Source organism: Bacillus rossius, chromosome 16 (genome assembly GCF_032445375.1).
Source record: "Bacillus rossius redtenbacheri isolate Brsri chromosome 16, Brsri_v3, whole genome shotgun sequence".
NCBI classification, from domain to species: domain Eukaryota; kingdom Metazoa; phylum Arthropoda; class Insecta; order Phasmatodea; family Bacillidae; genus Bacillus; species Bacillus rossius.
In genome coordinates this window covers 4233791-4258924 of record NC_086343.1, presented here as the reverse complement: position 1 = coordinate 4258924, position 25134 = coordinate 4233791, and the positions used below count along the sequence as shown (strand labels likewise).

General features: G+C 38.6%; 2 protein-coding genes across 2 annotated transcripts in view; one reads left to right on the top strand and one right to left on the bottom strand.

The window, feature by feature from the left end:
* LOC134540008 (jerky protein homolog) overlaps positions 1-25134 on the top strand; it is a 37811-nt gene that overhangs the window by 6191 nt on the left and 6486 nt on the right. Inside the window, exons 2-4 of the mRNA XM_063382425.1 lie at positions 17461-17611; positions 19037-19144; positions 19431-19540. The gene's annotated coding sequence lies outside the window, so the exon portion shown is untranslated. The remainder of the gene's footprint in view (positions 1-17460; positions 17612-19036; positions 19145-19430; positions 19541-25134) is intronic.
* Positions 20162-25134, bottom strand: part of LOC134540006 (uncharacterized) — a 64286-nt gene continuing 59313 nt past the window's right edge. Inside the window, exon 13 of the mRNA XM_063382424.1 lies at positions 20162-24971. Coding sequence (XP_063238494.1) covers positions 24071-24971 — 901 coding nt within the window. The 3' untranslated portion in view covers positions 20162-24070. The remainder of the gene's footprint in view (positions 24972-25134) is intronic.

The following is a 25134-nucleotide window of genomic DNA, read 5'->3' as shown; positions in this document are numbered from 1 at the left end:
ATTTTGTATGGATACAAAGGAGTGAAATGAAATCTACAATTTAATTGATAAATTTACTTTTATTTGCACTCATTAATTCAAATATGTTTACTACTTTAACGAAGAGATTATTTTAACCATAACTTTTATACATGTTTGCTATTTAACTTCTTCCAATCTGTGTTATTCTGTTAAGGATAGGACGATGATAGGAAAAGTAGGAAACGAATGGGAGTGTTTCAAGTTTAATGTGCCTCGAAAAAGTCAAATCGATGGTTGTTCCAATCGAGTGGAAGAGAGATGCGGTGCAAGCGTACAATGAGCGTAACGGGACAATGTGCGTAACAGGACACTTTTTCGTGCGTGCAGCCGGCGTTCATCGTTTTATTATACCTCACGTCAAAAAAAACTCCAATTACGTCACAGCAAGCTGTCTCCTGACAACTTCATGGTGTGGTTACGGTGACTGAAAATAAACAAATGCGTATGTTTAATCGCGGACCATGTAAACTTGCCGCGAAAGGACAGAAGGGGGGGATATTAAGGACGCTACTTGAGTGTTGCCCCCCGTTTCTACTTATAATCGTCCTTGAAACGTGATCGAGCACTTTGTTTTCTGTTCGGTTCACGAGGGGAAAAAAAATAAACGGTCGTCGTTAGCTTTTAAGCAGTGCGTTGAGCCAGTAGAGTGAACATAGTTTTCCTGTCAAACGGTGTTTTGCAAACAACTTCCTGTGGTCATTGTTCATAAACAAACTTATCGTGTTGCTTTGTACGTGGATGTTGAGAAATGTCGTGCCACTGGTACTAGTTTTGATAACTCCCATTTTAACGTGACAACTGTGCTGTAAAATATTTATGAGTCGAGTGTTTAATAGATTAGTTTTTCCATCTGTTCACCTTTAATTGAACGCACACACATGTATAAATTCCGATTCAAATATCAACGTTCAGTATTGATTTAATACAATATTCTGGACATATGCTAATGCAGTTTTGCACTGTTTTGTCATGGAAAAAATTCAAGAATGCAAATTAAGAAATAAAATTGAAAACATAAATTCAGCTGATGTCGAACAGATGGACCCAACGATGAAACTACACAGGTATAATGGACAACACAATCAAGACAGCACAGATGAACACATTCAAACTTTAAATAAAATATCCGGCAGCACCAAAACTTCGTGGAAGTAATTTAGTCATGAAGAACTAACGGGAAGTCTTCTTTCACAGACGAGAGAGCCTAACGCCCGATAGTGCATCTTCGGTTTTTTTTTTTGTTCATTGTAAATAAATATGGCGGTGTTGATAAAAGGAAAGACCATAAACATGGCAACGGTATTTATTTGTAATTGTTTTTAGAGGAAAATACCTAATTGAAGAAAAATTGTGTCCGTGAATGTTTATTTTAGACAGCTCATGATAACTAATGGTCAATTAGGTTAGGTTAGCACATTATAAATACTTTAAAACATTGTGGACGGTTGATTTGGTTAGGATAGCTACATTAAAGATACTGTGAAATCAGGGGTGCCCACAAGGGGGGGGGGGGGGGGTAACGACGCAGACTGCGTCATTAAAATTTCAGGGGGGGGGGGGGTGGTGGTTAAAAGACGAGAAAAATGTATATATTATTTACATGATTATAGCTTCTAATGTGAAAATACGTTTCTGGAGCTTTGATAATTGAAAGGGATCTTGTAAATCCAATTGGCAACCCCGCACTTTCCTCAACAATAGCAGTTATCTGTCGGTTCAGGATGGAAATATTACCTGATATGACCAAAATTATTATTAGAAAATCAGTTTAAATTAATGCAAAATGTGATAAAATATAATACTAAAAAAGTATAATATTATAAAATAATTGAGTAAATCATTGAGAAAAAAGCATAAAAAATTTCGGGTTGGGGGGGGGGGGGGGGGCACCTCTGGTGAAATCATGTAAACGGTTTCCTAGCGCTGGATAGCTACACATTAAAAAGTTATTTGCTAAGCAACCATAAAATGATTTTACAGTATTTTTAATGTAGCTATACTTACCTAATATAACCAACGATCCACAACATTTTTAAAGTATTTATAATGATAGAAAAAGAATAACCCGCAGCTTTCAGTTCATTACAAAACCGATTATATGCTTCTTTTGACTTAAAAAAAAAAAAAAAAAAAAAAAAAACAGATACCGTTTTATCTTTATTTACTAAATAATTATTTTAATTACTTCTTGCTAATTTTAAGAATGACATCTTATAAGTTAAACCCGCGCATTTGGAAAATAAATGCCCGCGAATTTTTTTCCCCAAATAAATACACCTGTTGTGGTACGGGGAAAAAAAAAAGCGAGCATGAACTTCGGGTAACTTCGGGTGTGGCTCTCTCGTCTGTGAAATGAAGGCTTCCCAGAACTAACCGCACAGACGGACACAAGTGGGCTAGCAACGACGAACAGTTTCAACAAGAACAGTCAATGCAGACAGACAACAAAACTGGACAGCGCAGCTAACCGTACGAACACAACGTTGAAAATAAACAGGTAGGCCTATTATGGACAACACCGACAAACACAGTAGGTTAACAAATGGCAGAAAAGTTTCAATGGCGTATGTCCAGAAGATTGTATTAAATAAAAATTTCATCGTTGCATGCATTATTTGAAGAAAGTAAAGCATTCAGTATTCTTTCGACAGATGACATATTCAGCTTTTGGGCTTCATGAGCCAAGTCAGCTTTGATCATGTCAATTTGATAATTTTTTTACATGGAATTTTTATCTAACGTTCGCACTCGAAGGGCAGCCACCCTTCCGGAAAACAAAATACATTATATATCGTACACCGAGAATAATAGGGCCACATCTCAAAAAAAAAATTTTTTTTTTTTACATTTTTGTATAGGTATTTGTAATGTCTATGGCCATATCTATTCGGTATAACAAGGCCATATATGTAGTACAATAAATATTCACCTGAGATGAGATATGTCCTTATTACATTTTAAATTTGTAAAACAAAAATCAGAATAATACAGCCACATGTTGACATGCGGCCTTATTATTCGTACAGCTGAGGGTGGGTTGGAATACACCATGGACATATTTTGACTTGTGCCATAGAAACAGTGCCGACATTATGCACTTCCTGATTGCTGAGGCTAAGAATAGTTTTTCATTTATTCATTCTCCTGTAAAATTTAGTTTTTTTGAGATGTGGCCCTTTTATTCTCGGTGTGCGATATATACAAAATAAAAATTATTAACTGTTGGTATTTGGAGAGAAACTTAGTACGAAGCAGACAAGCTGCGTCGTCTGAGGGAAGTCACATGGCTCTTCACCATGAAAGAGTATAATTACGAAAAAATGGGCCCTATTACCTCCCTCCCCCCCTCCGGTTATGAACTGGATACGCTCTTCGTAACAGATTTAATTCTAAGAGGATAGGAAAGGTCGCGTAGAAGGATGACGAGAACATAAAAAACAAATGATAGAATCTGAACGACGTGACAGAATTCGATGAGGTTGGTTATGTCTGCTAGATATTTTCATTACGGAGACATGAACGAACAGAACTAGTAAATACAGTGAATAGTTAAAATTAAAAAAATAAATCACACGGTTTTTTTTACATAAAATAAGGGCTTGGGGGGCGTTGTAGCCATTCTGTTTAAACATACGGTTTGAAAACGAAACATGGATTTAGAACTACTCATCCGCCGTCAACGTATGCTTAAATTCTCTTCGTAAACAGACACCACTCGGATGTCTTAGACAGTTTTTGCATGGTAGTTTTTTTTATTTATTTTTTATTTTTAACTGTGCACATGGTAAGAAGTGTGTCCAGGTAGGCGTGATCCTCAATCGACAGAAATGAGTGTGAATAATGAATTTTTGCTACCAGTTTACTTTCAGATTTAGAGGAATTCCCCCCCAAGGAAAAAAAAAATAAGTGTCATTGGTGACTGAATTTAAATAAAATTAAACCTAAATTGGGCGTAGACAGCAGCGTTCCTGAATTTTGAGAGCGAGGGAAACGGAAGGGGGGTGGGAGTTCAAAGGTTGGGGAATTAGGTTGGAAAAGGGGGGAGGGGAAGGGAGGAGGTAGGTTTGTGAGGACAACAGTATTCAGTTATTGATCGGGTTTGCCGACTGCCCAGTAGCTGTCTGTATCGGGGGAATAATTGATGTCGGTGTGTGGGTGGTTTCAGGGGGGGAGGGGGGGGGGGGTAAAAGGGGTTGAGGGCAGAGAATAGACCCCCCCATGGGAGTGTTACATCATCCTCGCTCTGTAAAGGGCAGGTTGTGGGGGGGGGGGGGGGGGGTTGGACCTGGCTTCTGTTTTAGGCCCGTTCTTCCCCTGGGACAGCCAGAACCCGGCGCTTCCACCAAATATTTTATCGGCGACGCGAACGTACTCGCTTCCGGTCCGCCGAGCCCCGTGTGAACCCCGAATGCAAGATGGCTTCCTTCCGCGTGCAAAAAAAAAAAAAGGGCTCGTTCCATTTAAAAAAAAAAGTGGCCCGTGTGATCCCCGATAGCAAACTAAACACTCGGGTCTCCAGTCGCCACTTCGAATATCCGATGTTGATTTATCACTGTCATTGATCCGTTCCCCGTGCAAATGTCAGCCCCATACACGTACCAGACGTAACTCGCTTGCTGTAACCTGTCACGCGAGTTATTACGATCGTAAACATTTAACTTGGTCTTTTTTTTTTTTTTACAGCTATTAGACAACACCGGAGACGATAGTAGTTTGGCTTCTGGGTTGTAGCCGCGTCCTTGGCGAATAATTCACCGACGTTTCGGTCGACATTGCAGTCGCCATCGTCAGGGAGCAGTTACATACTGATGATGGCGACTGAAATGTCGACCGAAAAGTCGGTGAATTTTTCGCCAGGGACGCGGCTACAACCCAGAAGCCAAGCTGCTTCAAACAATGGCCGTGAAAGCCTGCGAACTTTATTAACTGGTGACGATAGTTGTGACGAAACACAACATTCGAGAGAGCTTATTAAAAATTTACAGGAATAGTAACGGCAGGAAAATTAATTAACCTACACGGTGCGTGGGCACACGTAAGGCATATGTGCAGAGCTTCAGAAGAACATGCTTGGGATAAAAATGGCTCAAGATCTCTTGAGTCGCGTCTGTTTACGTAAAACAGTTTCGAATGTGTTGAGGTCGTAAAGGTAGTTCGGTTTTTTTAAATTTAGTTTTAAAGCTGTAATATTTGAAGAAAGAAAATGGTCAAAAACTGGTATTTTCAGAATAGTTTTTAGATGTTATAATTTATGTTGATATGCTTGTAAGCACCGTAGGTACAAGCATTACACCTTGAAAACTACTCAAGACATCCGAGTGGGGTCAGTTTTTACGAAAAGTATTTGAGAATTCGCTAAGGGCCGAAGAGTACTTTTGATTTCGGATTTTAAGGTTTTTTAAACCGTGTTTTTAGAAGAGTGAAACTGTCTAAAGGGCGTGTTTTCGGAGTAATTTTTAGGCATAAAACAAATGGTACATATTCTTGAAAGTACTTAAGGGACTTGCATTACCCCTTTATCTTCATTTCTCGGCCGTATAATGTTACGGTCACCGCTCAGATCTCACAGTTGTTCTGTGCACGACGAGAAGACTGCGCGCCAGTCCAAAGGAGACACCGCGCTAGAAGCACCAGCGAGCTGAAGGTTGTAGTTATTCACAAAAAAATTAATTCAATGCTAAACATCAATGACTTTTAACAGGAAAAACTAACTGTTCCAGCTAGTCGCTATAAAATTAGTGCATTTCATAAATTATCTTACTATGATTTAGCGAAGGCAAATTTTGAAAATGAATCGATATAATTTTATTGTTACGTAACAAAATGTTGAAAATGAAATTGTGTGTTTCGGTTCTTAACCCTCTCCCTTAACTGAAACAGATTTAAGTGTAAAAAAATATATATATTTTTATGAGGGAAATTTTAAGACATTTTAATTCACGACAGAAATGAGTCATACTCCGCCACACGTATACACAATACCACATAGAGCATGGCTCAGTGAAAGAGGAGTTTGTGCCAACCCTAACCTCCTTATTTCTTCCTTAACTCTTTCCGGAAGCCATTCTAAACGATATCCCAGACAGTCTTTATTTACGAGGATTCGCCCGTAAAATGTTCATCGTCCAAGTAGTTAAACGGAAATGTGATTTTGATTACTCATATTTTAAGTTCATTGCATTTTTTTTGGAGGAAACACTTTAAATGATATAAAAATGAAATAATCTATGGTCTTTTGTGTGGTATTGCCAGCATATAATCTATCAAACAGTGTTCATATCCTCTATGTATGTAAGTAAAAAAAAAAGCGGAAAATAACGGGCATTAACGTGCTTTTTTAAGCCATTACAGGAGATCTGAGAGTGTGATTTATTTATTTTTTGCGTTAAAAAACACACTACATCTAACCTTCTTAAAACGTTCAATTGTAACTCCAATAAAATTAAAGTTTTTTCTTAACTTCTGTAGTTTTTTCCCCTATTAGTTTCAGCATGGGCGTCGCAACGGGGGGGGGGGGGGGGGGGGGGACATTTCCCCTCAATAATAAAAGTCTTCAATTTCGTCCCCTCCAATAATATATTTAGTTTCGTAGTTATATTAAAAATATGATTTCTGTGATATAACCCATATGTTGCGCATGGTGCATTTAGTCCAATCGTGGTAATGTGAGCACTGTGTTTTTACAAATTTGTTCTCTGAAAATATTTTTTATAAAAAATAAATTATATATTGCAACCAACTATAATTAGAATATTTAGGAAAGAAAAATGCCTAAAAACCACCTTTTTGCACCTGAAAACTCCCCCACTTTTTTTTCCCAGGGGATGGATATTCCTCAACAACTAAATCAATATCAGTCCCCCCCCCCCCCCCCCAAAAAAAAAAAAATATATCTTTGCGACGCCCATGGTTTCAGACATATCTAGTCTAATAAAACAGTGTAGAATATCTGTGCATTGTTGAGTAAATAAATTGTTGAAAACCTTTCCTTAAAATAATTTGTACTCCAATAGTTTTTTAATTGCATGTTTCGGCATCACGTGAAAACTGCTGAACGAATTTTGGTGGGAAAAAACAATTTTAAAACAGAAATATGGGAATACAAGGTGACAAGAATTTGCGTTCAACAGCGATACTGCATTGAAGAATTTAAAGGACAAAAACTAGGCCTTTAACGTTTAGGGTTTTTTTATTTAAAAAAAAGAGGAATTTCAGTAATGGTTTTAATCTGAAAACCACAGAGGGTCACTATCCTACCTGCACTAAACTTCTCTCAGGAAGGTGCGATTGTCCCAGAAGTAAGCGAACTGTATTGTTTTCTCAACTTCGCAAGTCCCCCCTTTCGACCTTTCTCCCTGTTCAACCCTCTCCCGACTCTTCTTGGAGCGCAGTTGGCATTATCCTCGATTATCTACACACGCTCATTCGTGTTTCTGCGCGCTAGACGCCCCAGTGTCCGCTTTGACTCGCGGCCGGCGCTAGCGGGGGAACACTTCCATGCCCGGGATGTTGAGGACTAGGACTGGGCGCTGTCTCGTCTCTTGACCCGCGGACTGCGGGAGGCAGCGGCCCTCCACTGCAGGTTCATCATGCCGAGGTCGTCATTCCCCTGGCGGTGGCTGGGGGTCCAGAACAGCCTCCGGGCTGGTCACACACCATCACCTTTAACATTATCATCACCATAACCACCTTCATAACCATCTCCATAATCACCATATTTATAATCATCGCCATTACTATAATCACCACTATAACCACCTTAATAACCAATATAATCATCACCACTATCACAATAATCATCACCACTACTAGCACCATTACCACCACCATCATTACCATCACCACATTCACCACCTTCACAACCATTATCACCACCACTATCACAGTCATAAAAACCACCACCACCACCTACAACGACAACAACAACAACACCACCAACAACAACATCATCATCATCATCATCATCATCATCATCATCATCATCATCATCATCTTTCAGCCAGGGCCGTAGCTAATTTGCTATAAATTTCATATTCTGCCTGTTTTATTTTATTATTATTATTTTTTAATGTGTAACACCTTGGCTCTCTGTACACATGCATTTCACTCGTTAACGAGGTTAGACGTTATGCATCTGTAGCGTGTACAGAAAGATTCGCTCACATGTTTCACTTCCCCCCTCCATCCCGTGACTGAATCCTGGAAAGGGAGGGTTTCGGACCACATGGATCTCCCTCTGGCTACGTCCTTGGACTTTATGTATGTGTAAACATTAGTGCTGTCCATTGAATCGACGATCTGTTCCCTTATGTGCTAACAATGGTTTTGGTTGTCACTTAGTGCGTGTGTCCCTTTCTGTGTAGTTCGTAGCTCCTGGTGCTGCAACAGCTCAGCCTGCATCGCCCCGACATAACATACCGCCTTCACCGACATCTTGCAAATATTCTCATAACTTGGAAGGAGGGGTGGGGGTAGAGGATATATCTCCCCTACAACCCCCCCCCCCCCTTTTTCTTGCGTCCGCCACTGTGTTCCCGTCTATGAATAAACGCCTCGCCGTCTGAACGCAATTCCAAGTGAAATGAAAAATTGGTTGTCTGTAAAGTCGGTTTACGGACGATAGTTAACGTGACAACTTCATAACAAAACATTCATGAAATGATTGCATACTTTATGAATAAAATTGAATCATTTTTATTTTAATAATAAAATAATAAATACCTACTTGAAATTATACTAGTAATCAGATTTTTAAAATACAAGAATAATTAACCTTTAATGCCGAAATTGTTGTTGTAATAAGCAATGAAAACCACATTAACTTTTCACTTCACTTTATAAACAGTCGAGTGGAAGAGAGATAGATGCGGCGCAAGCGTACAATGAGCGTAACGGGACACAGCGTAACGGGACACAGCGTAACGTGACAATGTGCGTAACGGGACACTTTTTCGTGCGTGCAGCCGGAGTTCATCGATTTATTAGACATTGTCACGTCAAAAAACAAAGAATGTAGTGGCGTAGTCAAGAATTTGCTTAGTAAGGGACCCGACCCTTGTGTGTCGTTGCAAAGGTCATGGACCTATGACCTATCATCTATACTAAAATCTACAGATATAAAAATTAATGTTTGCTTGTTTGTCCCGTATGCGTTCCTACAACCATTCATCAGTTTGAGATGAAACTTCGCACACTTGACCTTCGAAATACGAGATAACCACGTCTGGGTCGTTACCACAACGCCGAACGTACAATAACGCAGAATACCGCAACGCCGACAGCTAGAAAACTGCTGTGTACCTCAACGCCGAAATACAGTAACGCCGAAAAATGTTGCTGTGGGGAAGGGGGGGCCACAGAAGCAAAATGAAAAATAACTGAATGTGTGTATTTCTTAAATGTACCTTAAAGCCGAAATACCACAACCTAACCTAGCCTAACCTAACCTAACCTAACCTAGGCTAGCCTAACCTAACCTAGGCTAGCCTAACCTAGGCTAGCCTAACCTAGTCCAACCTAACCTTACCTAACCGAACGTAACCTAACGTAACCTAACCTAACCTAACCTAACCTAACCTAACCTTACCTATCCTAACCTAACCTAACCTAACCTAACCTAACCTAACCTAACCTAACCTAACCTAACCTAACCTAACCTAACCTATCCTAACCTAACCTAACCTAACCTAACCTAACCTAACCTAACCTAACCTAACCTAACCTAACCTAACCTAACCTAACCTAACCTAACCTAACCTAACCTAACCTAACCTAACCTAACCTAACCTAACCTAACCTAACCTAACCTAACCTAACCTAACCTAACCTAACCTAACCTAACCTAACCTAACCTAACCTAACCTAACCTAACCTAACCTAACCTAACCTAACCTAACCTAACCTAACCTAACCTAACCTAACCTAACCTAACCTAACCTAACCTAACCTAACCTAACCTAACCTAACCTAACCTAACCTAACCTAACCTAACCTAACCTAACCTAACCTAACCTAACCTAACCTAACCTAACCTAACCTAACCTAACCTAACCTAACCTAACCTAACCTAACCTAACCTAACCTAACCTAACCTAACCTAACCTAACCTAACCTAACCTAACCTAACCTAACCTAACCTAACCTAACCTAACCTAACCTAACCTAACCTATCCTAACCTATCCTAACCTAACCTAACCTAACCTAACCTAACCTATCCTAACCTAACCTAACCTTTGTGGCAGTCCTCCAATGACATTTTTCGGCGTTAATGTATTGCGACGTTGTGGTAATTCGGCGTTGTGGTACACAGCAGTTTTCTAGCTGTCGGCGTTGTAGTCAATTTGGCATTCGGCGTTATGGTTTTCGACGTTGTGGTGCGTCCCCGGTCACTGTCTACACGAGATTTAAAAAAAAACCACCCCCGTCTACCGTTCCCACTACTGGTACAACCTGATAACAACTGCTATTTTCATGCTCTCCAACCACGCTCATTACTTTCTTTGAATGATTCTTGCAATGGGAAAAATTTATTTAAATAATAATTTTGGAATAATGATGTGAATAGGACTTCCTAATTCTGTGTTCCTTTGAAAATAAGGTCAATCATGCAAAGTAGAATATAAACGAGAGTTTACTCAAAGTAAACTCGGTACCCGTAAATTTACTAATATCCGTGGGTAAGTAACATAATGAACGTAACAAACATGCGGTAATGCTATTACTTTAGGGTGACAAAATCATAAAATTTGAAAAAACGGGACACATCCAAGGAGGGTTTGGGGGCGATACCCTCCAGCTGAAGGGGAGTCCGAGGGGCCTGCATCGAGACGTAATCATTGAAACATGCTCTTTTTTGCTAATTTGAGAGCTATAAATCTTTTTCAATTTACCTCTGAATATGTAATTTAATTTAAATTGTGAGGCGTATAGTAAATAAAGACAACAATTTTGCAGTGAATACTTATTTATTATAAGTGTGTCTGACATAATTAAACAAGGTAACTAAAATGGGTGAGTTCAACTGTCAAGGAGAGGGATAGACGGCCCGAGGTGAGGTGCGACACAAGTGTATCATCAACCCAACGTAAATACGGGGACATTTACGCGTCCCGGGAGACTTATTTTCGGGACCCCGTGTACGATCGTTAAAAAAGGGACAATCCCGTTTTTACGGGACGTTTTGTCACCCTATATCTCGTACTTCAATATATTGAGGCATTGTAATAAAGTTATATTCATCTTAAGAATTGTTTTAGTTCAAATTTTTTTTTATTAAAATGCTCCATAAACCCGTCGATTTTTTTCACAAGTTTGTATTTAACTTCATGTGTATGTTTGTTTGTCTGTCCATTGAGTTCAAATCTTGCACGTTAAATTTCAAAACAACTTCTGCTCGAAATAGAGAGCTGACATTTTTTTTATACTTGTTCAGTTCTGAGGACAGTAAATTTATGTGATACACATTCCGCTATTTTGAATTTTGGCCGCCATATTGAAAATCAGATATAATTATCCAAAAAATGTTACTATAATTTAATTTCCGCCATCTTTAAATACAGTAAATATCGAAAAAAAATTGTAAAAATTTATTAAAAAATTTTAGTACATTTTAGTAATAGCTTTTATTTAAAAAATATATTTTTACATTAAATTTATTTTCAAGTCAAGCAAGAGTAATCGAGTTCTTCAGTTAACAGACATAAGTCAGTAATGATAAGAAGTACGGGAGTTCGCCTGCGCAGTATTTGGCATGTTAATACTTGAAGGCAAAATCAGAAACACCCTCCCACCCCCTTCCCTACCTGGATGGCAAAACAATTTGTGGATAGTTACGATAGTGCAAATTCCTTTCAGATGTGTTGCTATCATGCTTGTTTAACATTACTCACTACATGACGGCATTCTTACGATTCTTTCGAGCGAGTACGTTTCAAGCTGTTAAACAAACTCCTAGAATATTAGCCTTAATACAGTTACGATTTGTTCTGCTATCCAATTGGTAACCAGCAGGGGCGTAGCCAGGGGGGGGGGGGGTTAGGGGTTAAAACACCCCCCCCCCCCAAGCACAAAATCTTTAATTAATTTCTTATTCATCACTCAAACAAATTTCACATTAAAAATTAATAAAATTTTTACCATTACAATATTTAAATTTAAGAACCGAAAACTGCTAAAATAGCAATATTTTACACCTTAAAATCCAAATTTTCGGGGGGGGGGGGGGGCACCCCTGGACCCCCCGCTTTAATACGGGGTGGCCATGCTTCTTAACACCCCCCATACACAAATCCTGACTACGCCACTGGTAACCAGTTGGACTTAAAACACTTCCGAAGACAACCTTCCTGGTTAAGGCTATGATCTAACGTGTTCTTGGATGTTGAGTGTGAAAGCTGGAGTCACGATGTCAGGACAGGCCGGACAGGCTTAGTTAAGTAGCCAATGAAATACAAGGTCGCCCGCCGTGACGTCAGCAAGACAAAATACTCTCTCCGACGGCCCGCAACAAGTATACATTCTATTTCTGTTCCGTCGCGTCGCACGGTACTGCGGAAAGCAAAACGTAAACCATACAAAACTAAACTTCAGAAATAATCACCTACTTGGTAAAACTTTATGCACACCCCCGAAATCTCTTCTCAGAGTTTGTTGTGCATGTCACAATTTATAAATAAATAAATAAATAAAAATAATTTTAAAAAAAAACGAAATTTCCGTTTTACGCGTGGGTAACTGTTTATGTAAAAAAAAAAAAAAAAAACTTTTGATATTGTTTGTGTTCAACATTATTATTCTACATTTAGTCAAGATAAATTTTAATTATTCGCATAGGTAACACTTGAGTAAATTTTTCTGTCCTTTTATTATGTAATAGCTTCCTTATATCTTTTAAAAAAAAAAAAAAAAAAAAAAAAAAAAAAAAAAAAAAAAAAAAAAAAAAAACTTGATATCATTTCATGCCGGAGACGAATAAGTCTTATGTACAACTACTGTCAACAGGACCTACACTGTTTTTTTTTTTTGGCGCATTGTATACTGCATTTTATGTACGTATTTGGCATGGGAAGATTTCCCGACAGCGATATTAGAGTTCGTCGTGTTAACATTGGTCGAGCTGGAACGATGTACGACTTCTCATAGGATTTGTCGTGTCGTGTCCGTCGTGATTGTGATGTCGTGACTCCAGCTTTAATGTACTTTTGTGTTATGTGACAAGAAACGTGTCATAGTTGTGTGGAATGATTGTAGCCCGTGTTCATCCTGAGTTCAAGGTGAGAATTTTTTGACGTGACAACGTCTAATAAGTCGATGAACACCGACTGCACGCACGAAAAAGATGACTCATTGTCCCGTTACGTTCATTGTCCCGTTACGTTGTGTCCCGTTACGCTCATTGTACGCTTGCGCCGCATCTCTCTCTCTTCCACTCGATTGGAACAACCATCGATTTGACTTTTTCGAGGCACATTAAACTTGAAACACTCCCATTCGTTTCCTACTTTTCCTATCATCGTCCTATCCTTAACAGAATAACACAGATTGGAAGAAGTTAAATAGCAAACATGTATAAAAGTTATAGTTAAAATAATCTCTTCGTTAAAGTAATAAACATATTCGAATTAATGAGTGCAAATAAAAGTAAATTTATCAATTAAATTGTAGAATTCATTTCACTTCTTCTTTGTATCCATACAAAATAGTGATAATTCAATAAAAATGATTTAATTTTATTCATAAAAGTATGCAATCATTTCATCAATGTTTTGTTATGACGTTGTCACGTTAAACTATCGTCCGTAAACCGACTTTACAGACAACCAATTTTTTTTTAACAGTGTAGATGTGCTGGAGTGCTGGTCGCGTCTGGGATCGGAAACAAAGGTCGTGTGGACAGTCCGGGAAGAGCGATGCTGCATCGTTTGAACAGCAGAGTCGTTATCGGTTCCTCAAACAGCAGAGGTTCGAAGGAAATGCAATGGGAACTCCGCTCCGATAGCTTCGTTTCAGGGAAGCCAAGTTTTCATTGACCCTCGATCAAGTCCGAAGTTCGCTGCTCGCTCGTTCAACATTCCCTGCTTGAATTTAAAAAAAAAAGGGGGGGGGGGGGGGGTTTGTCTGTAAAGTCGGTTTACGGACGATAATTTTACGAGATAACATCATAAGAAAAACTTGTTGTAAAAATTGCTTACGTTTTAATTTTCAAATATGTACAGTTTTTGCAAATTTAATCTTAATAGTTTGTTTAAATATAACCACGAACAATTAGTTTAAAAGCCCGCCTTAACCTGTTTGACATTATAGAAGATTTTCTCGCACGATGGTTGGCCGGTTCTTGCACGGTTCGGCTTAGGCGGAACGTGACAATTTTTCGTGCGTGCACCCGGCGTTCATCGATTTATAAGACGTTATCACGTAAAAAAATATCTCCGTTTTGCGTGAGTGAATACATTTCCACGATCTTGGAGTATTTTAAATTTCGCCGATATGACATAACCAAACTTTCATTATAATTACCACGAAGTTACTAGGTATTGTCAGAATGAGGCATACTGTGTCGTAGTTGAGGTACTTTTTTTTTACTTCGCCATGTTCCCCTGCCCTACATGCGGATATTGTGCTTGACTACATATGATGGTTAGTAAGTATTAATTATGTTAATTAGAATCGTCGTTAAACACAGCCACTTCCATAAAACACAGTCATTTAAAACTTGTTTCCACAATGCAAACACTTTTCTTCAGCTAATGTTTTGGGTGTCTAAACCAATATGGCGTAGACCCCATTATCTGGGAAAAGAAAAACAGCTTCACCGGCGACTGTATAAACATGCCGACATGCCCACCCCATGATAGTTAAATATCACCAATAGTCTGTCTCTTCCATAAATTGCATTGCACATTCTGATGACCATTTACTCTCTTTCAAATGAACGATAATGCCATTACTTAGTGTGTCTTTGTTTCAATGTGCTCTGTTGCCACATATACCCAAAGAGCACAAATGTTTTAGACACATTTTATAATATAATTTACAAAAATTTACAATACAAAATTTGTTTTTAAAAAAGAAAATTTTGAAATGAGAATTTTATAAATACATTTTTTTTTCTTGTATTTCATTCAGAGCATCATATGATAATATTCAATTCTTATTTCTAAACAGACATAACTGATAGACGTCATCTTAGTTTCAATTTTTTTGCCATCCAGTTTTTTATATCATTTAATATTATATTTTTTGGCGCTAATTTTGACCTTAGAACACAATAAATGGAATGTCTTGTTATTGGTAAGTGACCGATTACCAGGGGGAAGCCACTTCTGCATGATTACATGGTAACTGGGTGAAGCTTTCCCCCCCCCCCCCCCCCCCCCTTCATCTAATTGTTGCGCCATATTGGTTAGAGCCCAGAACATTGTCTGAAACGACTACAGAAACACTGAACAAACAAAAATAAATAAAACTGAAAAGCACCGGCGTGGGGGCCCCTGGGCGATTGCCCTGCTTGCCCCGTCCTGGAGCGCTCCTGCAGCTAGGTGAACTAGGCAGCTGCCTAGGGTCCATTCTCGGACAAAACAGGCCTGATCCTGTTTCTGTGCACTGTGTGCTGTCGGAAATAATACAGTCTACGGACAGTCGCGTTTCCTTCCTTTTTTTTCGAAGAAGAAAGTTCATCACACACAACAGTTTAGTCTTGGAATTTTTATTATAAATCTAAAAATCGTAATGTATGAATAAGTGTAGTTGATAGTTATGCAAGGTGAGGCTGAATTTGACAGACAAACATTGGCTGCAGTGTCTTATCGACAAAACAAGTTGAAAACCTCTGTTCGACTTAGTCATAGTGCTTCCTAAGGCGGGTATACGACTGTGAAGATGGAGATGAACATGGTTTTTTGGAAATAAAATAAAAAGTGTTTAGGATAGAAGACTGAGTGATGGATTATGAAGTTGTACAACCACTGCGAATTTTGTTGCTGTATCAAAATCATTTTTTTGAAATAATTGGGGACAACGCCTTCATTTTCTATATTTTTGTGGTGTGAAACTATGCCCAATTATTTCAAGGAAATAATTTTTGCTACAGTGACAAAATTTGCTGTAGGCTAGTTGAACTTCATTCAGTTAAATACATTCCAGACACTTGCTCAGTGTTCCATCTTGAATACTTTTCTCTATTATTTACAGTAAAAATGTTTTTTCAGCTGCAACTCAAAGACGTATGTATACCAGCCTTGGGACGCACTTTGGACCATAAGTTGTATTTATGTTTTCTACTAATTATATCATGAAGAACCTGCAAAAGTTTATTGGAAGAATTCAGACTCATTCTGTGTAATTCATTTCCAAGTCTTCTTGTCTTGTCTTCAAAAGTCAAATAAATGTGTTAGATGAATTATTTATCAAAGTATTTAAAGTCAAAATTGTCTGGATTGAGATTGATTACTGATGAGTGTTCCTTTGAATAGTGCAATATTTTGTTCATTCAAATAAGCTGCTGTTGTGTACCAATTTGAAAAAGAAAAACCAAACCAGCTGTTGTGGGAGGTAAACTTTTTTTTAGTAAGATTGCGCATGTGTGGTGTGCTATAAATATCACCTCTTTTTTTCTTCCTCAGTGTGAGATCCACATCTCTTCGCATCCCCCCTCCCTCTCCCTATCCACATCCTTCTCGGTTTATTGCTTCTATGCTTGTAGTGCTTTCCGTGGGCTGCTCGCTTTCTCTGGGCAAACACCGGTTCTGTCTTCAATCTTCAGTCAGTTTGAATGTCTACCCTCGGCTGTGCACTTGGCACTTTGGATGTCAATGTCAAATATGTATTTTTGAAAGAAAAAAAATAAATTATTTTGAACATATGTCTAAACGCAAAACTAGAAAGACCTAAGCATCGTGCAAAAGATCCAAGTTTGACCATAGGTCCAGTGGGAAGATCCCTCTTGCTCCTCCGTCATTCATTCTAAATCTAAAAAGAAACTCAGATAGCAAAAAATAATTTACTTGAGTCTACACCTTTTTTTGAAGTGGGTCCAGTTTGTTTTTACAAGAATGTATTGTTCAACATATTTTTAGTGCTAATGTGTTGTGTGTAAACATTTTTTTATTACTTGATCACTCTTAAAAGTGGTTAAAATCCTAGTTTTGATAAATTAATTTTTGAAGACCTAAGAAATGTGTTGAAATAGCCTATAAAGTAGTTTTAATTTTTCAGTACCATGGACACCCATTTGACTGGGAAGTACTGTACCGTCCAGAAACCCTAGAATGTCACGGTAAATAAATATTTATTTGCAGGATAGTGAACCAAAATTAATAGGACCCAGAAAGCTGTTTTCAGAATTTTTTAAATCAATTTTCCAAGAGCTCCTAAACTCTGCATATCATTTCTCCATAGGTCAGACACACCCAAGATAAGACTGTGTCACATTTTTGTTTCAGAGTGCTGTAATCGATGGGGGAAATGGCAGTCCTAGGGGTCAGAAAACGGCTTGGAAGCGTTACCTGGTCTGCACGGGGCAAGATGCGCTTCATGCGTGGACTTAAGTGACCGGTGGCTTGCTCTGGTGTCCAGGAATTGAAGCTCTTAAAGGTTGGCAAGAAAATTATGTTCATTTGGCTTTGCTTGCTCGTGGTTGTACCTTATGCAACTTCCGCAACTAAACGTGTAGTGGGTGTAGAAATTACAAGTTGTATAAATATTACAACTGAAATTCATGTTGGCTAGTTATTTTTGTTAAAATTTTAAAATAACTGTAATTTACAAGCTGTTATTTAAGTTAACATGAAAATGAAAAATTCATAAAATATGTTTAATTTTTATTTTAAAATTTTGTAAATATAAGTTAAATTGAACAATTTTTATTTCAATTCAAGTAGTTTGTATCATTTATTCCTAAATATTATAAAATTACTTGAAAGTATTTGTGAATCACATTATTTTGTTATTTTCAATTTAAGTCAATTAGGTACATTATGAAATTCAATCATTATTCTCGCCCACCTATTTTCTGTACCGATCATACCGTCTTCTGAGATAGTGTAGCTACACCCGCCAGTTGAATGGTTTTGTTGCAGTAGCTTCAGTACTACTTTCGAAAGCAAGAACTGCAGGTTACTGTTTGGTTGCATAAGCTGTAGAAGGTACATCCTACGCAAACAGTCATCTGTAGAATTCCTCTGTGGTTGGTCGGATAAAGTAAAGGTGGAGTTAAAATGTTGCATTGTGCACAGGAACCTCAAAATATTATTGTGTAGGTACCAGGTACAGAATCTGTGCTCCTAAACAAAGTCTATCCTTTGGAGGGGGGGAGTGGAGTAATAACCACTGACCCTTGCCTCTTGAGTGTGACATCTTGGCAATCAAGCGATCAATCATATTCACAAGGGACTCTTGGTGTCTAGCCTAGAGTGGCAATGCAAGTGGTGTCTAGCCTAGAGTTGCAATGCAAGTGGTGTCTAGCCTAGAGTTGCAATGCAAGTGGTGTCTAGCCTAGAGTTGCAATGCAAGTGGTGTGTAGCCTATCTGTTACATGGTTCATGTTGCAACTGAATAGATTAGGGCTACCGTATCAGCAACACAAAAAGATGTGGGATAAAACCAAAAAGTCGACATATAATGATAGTTGTGATAAAACTACTTCTGTCGGAAGCTCCCAGTTTTTGGAACACAGAATATTAAATTAAGCATAAAATTTTAATTTCTGTACCTTATTTTATGTGGTTTATCTACCAAATGTTTTTTGAACTACGGAGATAATTATCCAACACGAATTTGCATAAAAAAGATTAATTAAATAAGCAAAGCTGTCGTTTCTTTTAATAGCACCGGTGCAGTTTATTAGGTTTATAAAAAAAGAAGTTAAACCAAGAATTGAGATCCGAGCACACATGGAAATTTAAAACATAACTTATTCTCCAGTATCAGTTTTGGTAATTTTAAAGCTAGCCCATGTTTAAATTCAAGATTCAGTCCTGAGTGTGTTGAAAACTAAACCATGGTGTTGTTTGTCGGCAGTTTGGGGGATGCAGTTTCTTCTACTTCCGCTGCATCCTGTTCCGAGTGAAGCTGTGAAGCAATTGTGTTGGAGCTTGAAGATCAAGATGCGAACGTTAAGTGCTGAAGGTGTGTGTCCCAAGTTCCAAATCATCTGGCTTGCGACAAGTTAAGATAACCTTTTAATGGTAGCAATTTGTATTACAGAGCAAATTTGTTGTTATTTTCATAAGAACATGTAATAGTATTATAATGGTTTGAACTAATAATTGTTAGACAACAGCATGGAAATTGCATCAGAATTTTTTTTTTCCCAGTGGTAACGACTTACTAAAACAGCCCTGACTGTCAGTAACGACTGAAAGAGCTGTTGTCCTGCTCTCGGGAATTATTCTCTTGTCTGGTTTCTCCACAGATACCGCTCCAACAGGTCGGAACCTTTAGCCCAATCGTCCGCCTCACCGAGAAATGCAAACCACTTTGCTATCGGCAGGATCCTGTGATTCATAGGATAGGTACTTACAGGTAAGGCTACTCGTGTTCATGTCATGTGACTGAAATTAAAGTGAGCATACTGCATCAATTAAATGTTATATTAAAAATGTTTTCTTTGCTTGTAATTTTAAAAATAAAATAAAAGTTTTTGTGTTTATTTTGGATTTCAGTTTCCTAACTGTTATAACAATGTGCTTATTAAAGCAACTTTATAATTTCCAATTCATTTTTTTCCTTTTCGTCTCCTAATAAAAGCCATGAATACGTACGGGTAAGTGATTAGTATTGCAGAGTACTAATGCTAAAGAACAACTATGATCAAGGTGTACACGCAGAACAAATTTTCAGTTTTATAGAATCACGTCAGTTTGATGCATACCGCTATCTAAAGTTTAGATTCTTGGTTATCATCATAATTAATTAAGCCTTGGATATTGATGCAGACACTGTACGAATAATAATTGTTGTTAATAGTTTAGTCAAAAATTGTCAGACATTGGGGAACACTATAAATTTTTTGTTTCAATTTTCCATTTATTTTTTGATTATAATAATATTAAGATTTGCATAATAATGAACCTTTTTTTCAAAATATTATTTTGGCGTATGATTTTACCAAATAGTCATCCATTTTGGTGGCCAGTGTGTTTGATACTTAATATGTGTGTATTAGCATAAGGAGTGTGTATAGAGAGCAAAATAGCATTTTGAAGATCAGCTATAAAAGAAGTAGCCAGACTTGTGGTTTAAAGTATACCATGGTTAAATAGAAATTCTAAGTACTACTTTAAGACAACCAGTCACTAGCTAGTGACCATGAGAGGTGCGCTGGAAGGGGACAGGGGTTGGTGGGAGGAGGGGGAAGAATGTAGCACATACACATCAGCAACATCACAGCATGTGTGCGCGTCTCCTAGTTCTTTCGCCAACTTGTCCGCAACTGGCCAACTTCAAGTCCCTGTCGTTCAAAATTGGAACGACTTGTGTCTAAAGTTTTTTTGGCCTGGTTTCTTGTAAAATCTGGCGAATGAAAAGTAATTTCTGATCGATCTCTATGTAACATAATTTGGTCATCAGAGCATTTACTTTGCATATTGAGACTTTGCAATGTATGTATATAATTGGTACTCGACTTCATCAATGTAAATAAATCAGTTCATTATTTTTCTCTCTCTCTCTCTCTGAGGAGACATTACTGCATTAAAAACCAGTATGTAAATTAATAATTTGTGGGTAAAAGGTTAGTCTCCCAATATTTAAGTATTTAACAAAATCTGAAAAGCAAAGATGATGTACAAATTAAAATTATTAGTATGAGATGTACAGTGTAGATGCTAAATACTCAACCACTTGAAACTAGTTGAGTGGACTAAATCGTGCTGTGGGACAGGGCTAGAATGTTCTCACATTGCATTAAATCCGAGGCGAATATTCCACGGAGCCAAGGCAACCATCCGTTCCCCTACTTTCAGGATGAGCAAATTGCCTTTTTTCATTAGATCCGGGATCTGTGGTTCGAATATGTTATTTCTGTAGAATTGCTAGTTTTAAAATCCACACTAATTTTTGGAGAAAAATTTTTCTTCACTCAGCTTTTAAATGCTCGCGTATACTGAAACTCAGAGCAAGGCTAAAAGATAAAATAAAAGATTATTAGGAAATGTGTAAAGTTATAATTTGCTTTAGAAACAAGTTTTCTTACGGGCTGTTAAGGCAAGATGATTTGTCAAAGTGCTAGGAAAATGCTATGTAACCCAGATAGATATCTTTATTTCATTTGTTATTTTACTAGTGTAGATCTATTTAAAGTAAATATGAGACTATCTTTTTTAATTTTGGTTTATTGATGTAAAAAAATTACGTACAAAGAAATATTGTGCTATCTAGGATGATTACATTCAACACAACATACTCACTATATACAAATACTTACACACGAATCACCACATGTTCAAACATATCATCACAGAATAATCTTATTTCGCCCTTAGTCGAAGCTGTAGAAAAAAAATTTCTGTCATGAATTAGTTTATAGAAATACACCAAGGCTGTACCCCAATAGTTACCCAGAGGATCCGTTAACGTAACGGACCCAAATAAATCACATCAATACGGATGCTGGATGCTGTATATTTGCTTAGCGTCCAAACTTTCATGAGGAATGCTGATGCATTTATTAATGCAACCACTCGGGTGTGTATGCATGATGCATCTTTGAGTTGATCATTATCGTTACATGTCATTTTCAGTATGCATTAGCTCTTTTGGTTATAAAATTTATCAATTGGCATGATATAGGCAGTTTTAGGGAATGGTAAGGTCAGAGACAAAAAAAATACTAAGGATCCTTCAGTACTATTGTCTAAGTTTGATTATAGTATGTAGTAGACTAGATAAAAATACATAGTCTGTTTGAAAATATGGAATACACTCATAAAGTGGAATATTAGACGTTAAATATTTGTTAGGGTCAAAATTTAACTAAAATTTAGATAAGTCAATTCACTTAAAGAGAGATTTGAAATGATATTTTGGGTAAATTGCTTTGTAGAACTGCAAATTATATCAACTAACTGTTTTTTTTTAATTATTGATATGCAGTTACACAAGAAGTTTCAGATTACTAAGTTCATTTGAGTTGATAAAAATTTTCTTTGGTTTTTAAGGACACAAAAGTATTTGATTTAAGTGTTCTGGATGTAGGAAGTACAAAGTTCATATTTGAGATACATCAAACTGCTATAAAATTCAAAAGTGGATCAATTATTGATAATTAATAATGATGAATAGTGTCACCTATTATATACTTTTTCTGCTGATTTTGGAGTAGGATTTTACTCAATGAGATTTTGGGTGAAATACAAATTACAGTAGGGTTCACATTTTGTGTATTTTTAACAATATCTCCAAAAGTTTACTTCTTTGGTACCAATTTTTTTCATTTAGGAATCATGATGCCACCATAAATGACCAAAAGGGTGACGATATTAATAATGGAATTAATTCTGTGCCTTTTGAGTTTACTAATGTTATAATTAATATTTTGGGCTTTTCACCAATATTTGCAAATCTAATAATTTCACTGGTTCACACACAAACGTTGAATTCATGCTTCGTTGGGCGAGAAGTTGTTGATAAATATTTAAATGATCATAGATTGGCGGGACTAACTTTACTTATCCTAACTTACATGAAAAGGCATGTTCTTTAATGCTACAAATATTGGTTATACAACCTACTTTTGCATCAGTAAAAAAGTCTCATTATTGCATATGGCAAGAAGGTGTATGTAGGATACCTCAAAACTAAAGATTTTGAAAATTGATTAGTATATATTTTATATTATCTCATACTTTTCTGTCTACCATAATTTAGGCAAACCCCTAAAAATTTCTGTGATCTGAAGGTTGGAACACTTAACTTTTTGTATTACAAACAAAATGTGCCGTCAACTTATACTTATCTTAAATTAATAATGTTTGATTAAATTGATGCCAGACATAAATATGTCATCTATGAAAATTCTGCTATAAATCAGTAAGGCAAGAATGCAACAACTTATATGATGCTGTCTTGAATATGTTATTTGTTGAATCAACATAAGTTTTGATATTGTGAGCTGTTTCGCTTTTGCACTGCGTCGTGATGTTTTTTCCGTCGTCGCCGTATGCTAACCTATTAGTGCTGATATTTCCATGGCTGCCGAAGTGTACAAAGTGTATTTTCCTTGTCCACGATCGTGTTCATTTGAATCCCTCTGCGCAATCTTATTAAACAGAGTATTTTTTTTTTGGGGGGGGGGGGGGGGGGGTGATATTAGTGGGAAAACTCCACCACATTGAAAGAATCAAACCACTAACTTAACTAACATTTATCAGTTTAGTGCCCTTGCTAATGCTTATTGCAAGTTCTTTCCAATTCAAAAATGGTTTTTATGTAAAGTATTTAATTTTTTTTACTATGCTAGCCAAAATATTTAAATTATTTTTAGCTTGTGTTCTTAGTAAAGCTATCAAGAGTTGAAGTTTAAAATTAAATTTCTTCCTTTGGTTTAACTTCTTTATAGAACCAGGGCTGGACGCAAATTTCCTGGCAGGAGAGGAAAAAAATAGAGATTTTATTTTGCGTTTGCTGCCAAAAATTTGTTGTGGCACTTAACTTGTATTTTTGGACCACTTTTTGTTTTCTTGGCAGCTTAAAAAAACCTGATTTTATGTTCAAGCTAGAACCGAATGCAAATAATTTTTTTTTTTGAAGAGCTGCCACATAAGCTATGTGGAAGGGGGGAGGGGTAGTATTTATCCTGATATTGTCTCTTCCTGGCTATGTTATGGAACGTGAGGAAGTTCAGTTACGCACTTAGGGGCTCAAGGCAGTGGGCTATTGCACTTGTAAACTGTGTGTATTACTGGGGGTTCTAGTTGAGCCTTGCCAGCCACGTGAGCCAGCCTCGGCCCAGCTCACCGGGTATCTTGGGCGGTCGACTCGCAGGACTCACGACGCGTGCGAGAGCGAAACGTGCCGGAGGGATTGGGGAGGGGGGGGGGAACGGTGCGCCCGTCAGGACTGTCGCCTCGGGGCGACGCTCACGGGCACCGGGTTGGTCGCGGTGATGAGGACGGGGCCGGGGCGGACCCTCCTCCGGATCACCACCCGACCGGTGGGCTTCCCGTCGAGGTCGCTCTCCCGCCAGCTCCACATCCTCGCGGGGGCCTGCACCAGCCGGGGCTGGGGGGTCTCCCTCGTCGCCGGGGCCTCCTCCCGGGTGGCGTTGCCCGCGTCCATCTTCTCCTCCACCACGTCGAACAGGCGGTCTTCCTCTTTGTGCTCGGCGGCCGGCCGGTACGGCGTGCTGCGGTTGGCAGGCGGGTAGCCGTACCTCGCCATCTGCTTCCCGTAGCTGTGGCGGTACGCTTCAGGGCCGATGTGGTTGTCCTGGTCGTCGAATGGCGAGGGGAAGGCGCTGGTGCCAGGCCGCGAGTTTTCGTTGCCGGCCCGAGGATTGTCGTTGCCGGTCCGAGGATAGTCGTTGCCCATCCGAGGATAGTCGTTGCCGGTCCGAGGATAGTCGTTGCCGGTCCGAGGATAGTCGTTGCCGGTCCGAGGATAGTCGTTGCCCGTCCGAGGATAGTCGTTGCCGGTCCGAGGATAGTCGTTGCCGGTCCGAGGATAGTCGTTGCCTGTCTGAGGATAGTCGTTGCCGGTCCGAGGATAGTCGTTGCTTGTCCGAGGATAGTCGTTTCCGGTCCGAGGATAGTCGTTGCCGGCCCGTGGGTAGTCGGCGCCGGGTCGCGAGTAGTGCACGGTGGCGTTGGGAGGCCCCTCTGAATGCAGGTACGCCACGGGCCAGTGGCGGGGCGGGCCGTAGTCTCCGTGGGGCCGGGGGCCGTGGTCGTGGTAGGGGAAGTACTGGTCGCTGCACGGCCGCCACTGGTCGCGGTTCGCGCTGCCGACGTAGCACCTGCGCGCAGAAACCCGACCACGGCTGTGTCAAGCAAGAGAAACACCATCTTCACACACCAATCGAGCATGGAAGTGGCAGTAGATATTATTCGAAGTAGCACAGGCTCTTTCAGACACAATAAGGTATTTTTTTTACTGGTCAAAATGGAAAAAATATCAGT